The sequence below is a fragment of the Quercus lobata genome, chromosome 9, assembly GCF_001633185.2.
Source record: "Quercus lobata isolate SW786 chromosome 9, ValleyOak3.0 Primary Assembly, whole genome shotgun sequence".
Lineage (NCBI taxonomy): Eukaryota > Viridiplantae > Streptophyta > Magnoliopsida > Fagales > Fagaceae > Quercus > Quercus lobata.
The window spans coordinates 45929804-45938441 of record NC_044912.1 but is presented as its reverse complement, the minus strand read 5'-3'; the positions used below and the strand labels follow the sequence as shown (position 1 = coordinate 45938441).

At 47.4% G+C, this 8638-nt stretch overlaps 2 protein-coding genes across 2 annotated transcripts; both read left to right on the top strand.

Annotated features, from left to right (window-relative positions):
- Positions 1 to 1240: 1240 nt before the first annotated feature.
- Positions 1241 to 4098, top strand: LOC115961854. Its single transcript, XM_031080762.1, has 5 exons — positions 1241 to 1423; positions 1790 to 2031; positions 2224 to 3295; positions 3385 to 3589; positions 4088 to 4098. The coding sequence occupies exons 1-5, from the start codon at positions 1241 to 1243 to the stop codon at positions 4096 to 4098; spliced, it is 1713 nt and encodes a 570-aa protein (XP_030936622.1).
- Positions 4099 to 7537: 3439 nt separating this feature from the next.
- LOC115961853 lies at positions 7538 to 8638 on the top strand. Its single transcript, XM_031080761.1, has one exon. The coding sequence runs from the start codon at positions 7538 to 7540 to the stop codon at positions 8636 to 8638; it is 1101 nt and encodes a 366-aa protein (XP_030936621.1).

The window sequence follows — 8638 nt, the reverse complement described above, 5'->3', positions numbered from 1 at the left end:
CATTCGGCTCAGAATTTTATGAATGCAGAAGACGTGATCATTGCTAAGAAGAGGAAGAGGTCTGAAAGAATGGACGCAAATCCCAGTCGCCATCACGAGCAAGGCACTCGTCCAAAGAAGGGACGGACGGAGGAAAGGAGAGACTGAGAAAGTAAGAAGCCAGGCTCTTCAGTACGGAACCAGCAATATACCTCTCTAAACGCTCCACTTGAGCAAGTCCTTATGCAAATTAAGGATGATCCTTCCCTGAAATGGCCGGAGAAAATGAAGGGGGATCCCTGAAATGGTCATGACACAGACGAGTGTTTCGACTTAAAGCAATAAATTGAAAATCTTATAAGGTAAGGGAAGTTGAGGGGTTTCTAGGACGATACCAGAGGGACGAGAAACAGAAAGGGAAGATAGAAGAATCATCACGACCACCACTCGGGGAGATAAGAGTCATTATTGGGGGAAGTTCAACTGGCCAGTCGTCCAAGTCTAAGAAAGCATACTTGAAGGTAGTGTAGAGCGTCCAACTTTCTGGACGATCACCAAGAGCAAGGTCCACGGACGAGCAGGCAATCACTTTCACGGACTAGGACGCTGACAGAATTCATCACCCCCATGATGATGCTCTTGTCATCTCCTTATTAATTGCGAACTACACAACTAGAAGAGTGCTTGTGGACAATGGAAGCTCAGCAGATATTTTATACTATCCAGATTTTCAGCAGATGAGATTAGGACGAGACCAGCTCCGTCCAGTGAACTCCCCCTAGTAGGCTTTGGTGGGATGAAGGTGCAACCAGTTGGTACTATTTCCTTATCCGTGGTAGTGGGGGCATACCCAAGACAAATCACCAAGGATGTGAACTTCCTTGTGGTAGATTGTCCATCTTCCTACAATGCCATAATTGGGAGACCAACTTTGAATAGTTAGAAAGTCGTTACCTCTACTTACCACTTATCAGTCAAGTTTCCAACAGAACACAGGGTAAGGCAGGTACAAGGGGACCAACTGGCAGTAAGAGAATGTTACTTGGCCATGTTGGCCATGGATGAACAAGTTCAAGCCATGAATATTGAAGAAAAGAAAGTTGTAGCAGAGCCTACTGAAACATTGGAAGACATTTCCCTGGACGAAGATAACCCTGAGAGGTGTACCAGGGTTGGAGCAGATTTAGAAGAGAAGATTAAAAAGGACCTCGTCTAGTTTTTAAAGAAAAATATCGATGTGTTTGCGTGGAGCCACGAGGATATGCCGGGTATAGACCCTAGTGTCATTACCCACCGTTTGAATGTATGTCCTTTCTCCAAGCCTGTGCGACAAAAGAAGAGGGTGTTTGCCCCTGATAGAGATGGTGCAATCAAGGACGAGGTCCGAAAGCTGATGGTAGCGAAGTTCATTTGGGAAGTGTACTACCCGGATTGGTTGGCCAATGTAGTAATGGTCAAAAAAGCAAATGGCAAGTGGAGAATGTGCGTGGACTTCACTGATCTAAACAAGGCTTGCCCTAAGGATAGTTATCCGCTACCGCGCATTGACCAGTTAGTGGACTCAACTGTAGGCCACAAATTGCTTAGCTTCATGGATGCCTTTTTGGGATACAATCAGATAAGGATGGACGAGGCTGACCAAGAGAAGACATCTTTTGTCACCAGTCAAGGCTTATTCTGCTATAAGGTAATGCCATTTGGTTTAAAGAACGCAAAGGCGACATATCAGAGGTTGGTCAACCACATGTTTCGTCCACAGATTGGGCGGAATGTGGAAGTCTATGTAGATGACATGCTGGTGAAAAGTCAGGATGAGGGAAGGCATCTAGACGACCTGCAGGAGACATTTGACACACTGAGACAGTATCACATGAAGCTGAAACCTAGCAAATGCACTTTTGGAGTATCGTCAGGGAAATTTCTTGGCTTTATGGTCTCCCACAGGGGAATTGAAGCAAATCCAGATAAAATTCAAGCAATATTGGACATGAAGCCACCGCAAAATACCAAGGAAATCCAATCCCTCACTAGACGAGTTGCTGCGCTTAACAGGTTTGTCTCTAAAGCTACTGATAAGTGTTTGCCATTTTTTAAGGTTCTCAAAAAAGCATTCGAATGGACCGACGAGTGTCAGAGAGCTTTCGAAGATTTGAAGGCATACCTTACCAAGGCACCGCTGCTGAGTCCATCAGTGGAGGGAGAGGAATTATATTTATACTTAGCGGTAACCCTGCATGCCGTGAGCTTAGCATTGATAAGAAAGGAAGATAAAGTGCAAAGACCTGTGTACTATACAGGCAAGACATTGAAAGGAGCGGAAGGACGGTATCCACAAATGGAGAAATTAACCTTCGCACTGATCACCGATTCTAGGAAGCTGAGGCATTATTTCCAAGCGCATGTCATTAATGTCATGACAGATCACCCGCTCAAGAAGGCAATGAATAGACTGGAAGCTGCAGGACGATTAATCCAGTGGGCTGTGGAGCTCAGTGAGTTTGATATTAGGTATCAACCAAGGCATGCCATAAAAGCTCAAGCCCTAGCAGATTTTATTGCGGAGTTTACCCCAAGTCATAATGAGACAGAAGACAGTAAGAGATGGATCGTCCACGTGGATGGTTCGTCTACACGGCATGCAGGAAGAATTAGTGTGGTCCTGCAATTGCCAAAAGGAGATAAACTAAAACATAAAGTCCGTCTACAGTACCAAGCAACTAACAATGAAGTCGAGTATGAAGCCCTCCTCAAAGGGCTAGAATTGGCTACGTCCGTGGAAGCCAAGTCCATATGTGTCATGGGGGATTCTCAACTGATCATGGGGCAAGTAAATGGGATGTATGAAGCGAAGGAAGAACGAATGAAGAAATACCTTGGTAGGGTGATGCGTCTTGTGAAAAGATTTGAAAAAGCTGACTTCATTCAAATCCCAAGGGAGGATAATGTGGAAGCTGATACTATAGCAAAAGAAGCCTTAGCAAATGAATCAATAAAGAAGTCAGATGAAGTTCAATATATGCCAAGTATAGATGTCCCGGAAGTACAACAGGTGGATAACAGAGAAAATTGGATGACCCCCATTATATCATACTTGAAAGACAGACGACTACCAGAAGAGAAGGATGAGGCCAAGAAGGTGAGGGTGAGATCAGCAAGATACGTCCTTATGAATGAAGTGCTATACAAGAGAGGTTTCTCTCAGCCTTACCTTAGATGCTTAGCTCCGGACGAAGCAAACTACGTACTGAGAGAAGTTCATGAAGGGGCATGTGGCAATCATTCAGGAGCCAGATCACTTGTCCACAAGGTCGTCCGTGTAGGGTATTACTGGCCGAACATGCAAGCTGATGCTAAAGCATACGTTAAGGTCTGCGACCAGTGCTAGCGATTTAGCAACGTCCTCAGGCAACCATCGGAATACCTCACCCCAATGGTGGCACCGTAGCCCTTCGCACAATGAGGATTGGATATTTTGGGTCCCTTCCCTTTGGGAATAAGGCAGATGAAGTTCTTAGTGGTGGGCATCGATTACTTCACCAAATGGGTGGAAGCAGAACCGTTGGCAAATATCACACAACAGAATGTGAAAAATTTCGTGTGGAAGAACATTGTATGCAGATTTGGAGTGCCGAAGGTATTGGTGTCTGATAACGGACGACAATTTGACAATGCATTCTTCAAGGACTTTTGCTTACACTTTGGAATTCAGAACCATTATTCCTCGCCTGCACACTCCCAAGCCAACGGCCAAGTTGAAGTTGTAAACCGATCCTTGTTGAAAATCATCAAGACTCGGCTTGAGGGGGCAAAGGGTGATTCTAGAAGATACGCACACTGAAAGTAGATCTCCTCTACAAGGAAAAACCTTGCTCACCACGCTTGGAAATATTCAAGTAGAGTTCTATAAGGAAAAGACTTCCACACCAAGGAGGAATAGCCGATCATCTACCACTATAAAATCCCTAATACCCTCGCAAAAGAAGGTACGCTTAATTTACCCTCTCTAGCACTCTAGAGTTGTGAGAATAATTCTAACTTGACCTTCGAAGAGTATTTGGCCGGCACCACACCGATGCTCTCTAAGGTCTTTTGTTATTTTGTTGTGCAGGTTCACTTTGAGTCGCGAGGGCTGTGTGACCTATTGGTGATATTTTCGGCATCATCAGTTGGCGCCGTCTGTGGGAAATGTAGCACATTATCGCTTCCTAGACAAAAGAGTTACATGGTACTCACTCGCTCAATGGCGACCACTAACGATGTTCAAGAAGAAGAAGCCCCCACGACTGCTCTTGAGAGACAGGTCAAGACGCTCGCCACAACCGTAGAGCGCCTCACCAAACAAAACCACGACTTGGAAGAACAGCTGAACCAGAAAAATGCGGCTCCTAATAACCAAGGAGCAGATCAAGAAGGGACCAGCGCTGAAAAGAGGAATCAAGAAGGACCACAGGCTAGCAACGCCCCAAGCAGACCAGAGCGACAGGACACGAGCCTTCCCTCTCTTGCAGATGCGGCTCCGCCACCCATCATCGCGAAGATGCAGACGATAAAGGAACAAATGGAAGTGATGATGAACGCTCTCAAGGGACGAGTGTCCAGTGACCTTGACGACCTTGCCAACCGGACTGACTCGCCATTTACGACCACCGTCAACTCCTTCCCCCTGCCAAGTAAGTTCCGCATGCCACATATGGATAGCTATGACAGGGTCAAGGACCCTCTAGATCACCTAGAGACCTTCAAGACCCTGATGCACCTTTTGGGAGTGGCAGATGCAATTATGTGCAGGGCCTTTCCTACAACCTTAAAGGGCGCAGTAAGGATTTGGTTCAGCCGGCTAGCACCCAACTCCATCAGCACCTTCAAGGAGCTAAGCGCTCAATTGACTACGCACTTCATCGGAGGATATCGGTATAAGAAGTCCACAGCTTGTTTAATGAATATCAAGCAGCGAGAGGAAGAAAGGTTAAGAGCCTACATATCCCGCTTCAATAAAGAGGCGCTCTCGATTGATGAAGTCGACGACAAGATACTCGTAGCAACATTCACGAATGGGCTGAAGAGGGGTAAGTTTTTGTTCTCCCTATACAAAAACGACCCAAAGACCATGTCAGAAGTGCTTTACAGGGCTACCAAATATATGAACGTTGAAGACGCACTGTTGGCCTGAGAAGAGAGGCCCAAGAAAAGAGAGAGGCAAGAAGACACCCGACAGGACCAGGGGCGGAAGAAAGGAAGGGTAGGAGACCGAAGGGAGGAGAGACGCCCTAAACCCATGGGGGGAAGATTCACAAGTTTCACCCCATTAACCGCCCCGATAGACCAAGTCCTAATGCAAATTAAGGACGAAGGGGCCCTGACGTTCCCTGGAAAGCTGAAGAGTGATCCCAACAAACGATCTAGGGACAAATATTGCCGCTTCCACCGTGACCATGGTCATGACACAGCCGATTGCTACGACTTGAAGCAGCAGATTGAAGCCCTTATCCGACAAGAAAAGCTGTAAAAGTTCATCAGTAAGGAGAGAACAGATCCACCCCCACAAGAATAGCACCCCCGGAGAGAGAACGAGCGACCAAGACCCCCCATAGGGGACATAAGGATGATAGTCGGAGGAACAGCTGCAGTCGGGTCTTCAAAAAAGGCTCGCAAAATGTACCTCCGGATGGTACAGAGCATTCAGCTGACGGGCACTGTGCCGAACATAGCAAGGAGAGAAGGCCCCATTATCGGGTTCTCAGAAGAAGATGCACAACGCCTGCACCATCCACATGATGATGCTCTCGTTGTCAACATACGGGAAGGAGACTACAACATGCACCAGGTGTTGGTCGACAACGACAGCTCAGCCGATATCTTGTATTATCCGGCGTTCCAGCGAATGAGGGTGGACAAGGATCGATTAATGCTGATGAACGCCCCACTCGTTGGTTTCGGAGGAAGCCGGGTATTCCCTTTGAGCGCGGTCACGTTATCAGTGACGGTAGGCGATTACCCCCAGCAAATCACCAGGAACGTAACATTCCTGGTAGTCGATTGCTCGTCTGCCTACAATGCTATCCTCAGACGACCCACGCTCAACTCGTGGATGGCGGTAACCTCAACTTACCACCTGATGATCAAATTTCCTATGGATTATGGAGTAGGAGAGCTACGCGGAAGTCAAATGGCCGCACGGGAATGCTATGTGGCCATGATGGAGATGGAAGACCAAATCCAGGCCTTGAACATAGAAGAGCACCGAACGGTGACGGAACCAACAGAGAAGCTAGAGGAGATAACTCTTGACAGCTCCAATCCGGATCGAACAACCAAGATCGGAACACTCGCTAACCCTGCAATCCGTCAAGAGCTCATAACTTTCTTGAGGAGCAATCAAGACGTGTTCTCCTGGAGTCATTACAACATGTCAGGAATAAATCCCTCGGTCATGGTACATAAATTGAATGTGTTGCCTTCCTTTTCACCCGTCCGACAGAAGAAGAGAGTGTTCGCCTCAGAACAAGACCAAGCAATTACGGAAGAAGTCCGCAAACTACAAGAGGCAAGCTTCATTAAGGAAGTCTACTATCCCGATTGGCTGGCGAATGTAGTAATGGTTAAAAAAGCGAACGGCAAGTGGCGGATGTGCGTGGACTTCACCGATTTTAACAAAGCGTGTCCCAAAGATAGCTATCCCCTTCCAAGGGTCAACGTCCTATTAGACTCGACGGCTCAACACCAGTTACTAAGCTTCATGGACGCTTTCTCAGGTTATAACCAGATCCGCATGCACGAAGCTGATCAGGAAAAGACTTCGTTCGTGACTAGTCAAGGCCTCTTCTGCTACAAAGTAATTCCATTCGGCCTAAAAAATGTGGGCGCAACATACCAAAGGCTGATGAACAAGATGTTCGCGCAGCAAATCGGGAGGAATGTCCAGGTCTATGTCGATGACATGCTAGTGAAGAGCCGAAAGGAGGAAGATCACCTGGAAGATCTTAGAGAAACATTCGGCACGCTTTGATCCTATAACATGAAGCTCAATCCGGGAAAGTGCGCCTTCGGTGTAACAGCAGGAAAATTCCTAGGATTCATGGTATCTCAAAGGGGGATTAAGGCTAACCCAGACAAAATCCGAGCCATAATAGAGATGGCTCCCCCGAGAAATGTGAAGGAAATACAAAGCCTTAACGGCAAGGTAGCGGCATTAAATAGATTCGTGTCGAGAGCCACGGACAAGTGTTTGCCCTTCTTTCGCACGTTAAAGAAGTCTTTCGAGTGGACGGACGAGTGTTAGCGAGCATTCGAGGAGTTAAAAGCCTATCTATCTTCACCACCTCTGTTGAGCCCCCCGTAACCAGGTGAAGAACTCTTCCTCTACTTGGCTATCTCCCTTGTCGCAGTCAGTGCGGCCTTAATCAGAGAAGAGGACGTGGTACAAAAGCCCGTATACTGCGCCAGCCGGGAGCTCCACGGTGCCGAAGAAAGATACCCACCTATGGAGAAACTCGCCTTTGCATTAGTCACGGCAGCTCACAAGCTCAAGCCCTACTTTCAAGCCCATACGGTGAATGTAATGACCGACAAGCCCTTGCGAAGGGCAATGAGCAATCCTGAAACTGCAGGTCGACTGACGTTGTGGGCAATAGAGTTGAGCGAATTTGATATCAAGTACCGCCCACGTACAGCCATTAAAGGACAGATCGTAGCCGACTTCATAGCAGAATTTACTCGTGACGAAGACAAGGGGGCAGAAGAGTCCCCTCAGTGGAGCATATATACCGACGGATCATCCAATAGACGAGCCAGGGGAGCCGGCATCGTACTGCTGTCACCTGAAGGAGACAGGATTGAATGTATGGTCTGTCTTGACTTCCCCACCACCAACAATGAAGCGGAATACGAAGCAGTGATAGCAGGCCTCGACCTAGCCAAAGCAGCAGGAGCCGCGAGCGTAGTCGTTTACTGTGACTCTCAGGTCATGACCAATCAAGTGAACGGAGATTATGAATGCGAGGGGGAAAGGATGAAGAGATACCTTAATCAAGTAAGGGCAAGAATCGACGACCTAGAAGCCAAGATCATCCAAATCCCCAGGGGAGAAAATGAGCTCGTCGACCGCCTAGCCAAAACCGCTTCAGCAGAGTATATGATAACCCTGGGTAATGTACTTTCTTTTGTTCAATTTTCTCCACTGATAGATCCCGGCAACATGCAGGAGATATGCTCCGAAAGCACCTGGACCACACCGATAGTTTCATACTTGAAGAACGGGGTATTGCCAGACGGAAAGGAGGTAGCAAGAAAACTGAAGGTCCAAGCGGCAAGGTTCGTCTTGATAAAAGACATACTATACAAAAGAAGTTTCTCCCGTCCATATCTAAGATGCCTAGGTGCCGAAGAGGCAGACTACGTAATGAGGGAGGTACATGAAGGAATCTGTGGGAACCATTCTGGATCGAGGTCATTGGTGCACAAGCTGGTACGAGCTGGGTATTACTGGCCAACCATGCAGAAGGATGCCGAGACTTACGTTAAAAGCTGTGACAAATGCCAAAGATTCAGCAATATTATCAGGCAGCCAACCGAAGAACTGACCCCGATGATGGCTCCATGGCCGTTCACTCAGTGGGGACTAGAATTATGGGACCTTTCCCAACAGCGGTACGACAGCTGA

Bases quoted from the DNA above. Each gene is read 5' to 3' on its own strand.
- LOC115961854 (XM_031080762.1), top strand. From the start codon at position 1,241: ATGCCGGGTATAGACCCTAGTGTCATTACCCACCGTTTGAATGTATGT. The intron at 1,424-1,789 runs GTAGTAATGGTC...GTGAAAAGTCAG, and splicing joins ACCCGGATTGGTTGGCCAAT to GATGAGGGAAGGCATCTAGA. The intron at 3,296-3,384 runs GTAGGGTATTAC...CAACGTCCTCAG, and splicing joins TTGTCCACAAGGTCGTCCGT to GCAACCATCGGAATACCTCA.
- LOC115961853 (XM_031080761.1), top strand. From the start codon at position 7,538: ATGACCGACAAGCCCTTGCGAAGGGCAATGAGCAATCCTGAAACTGCA.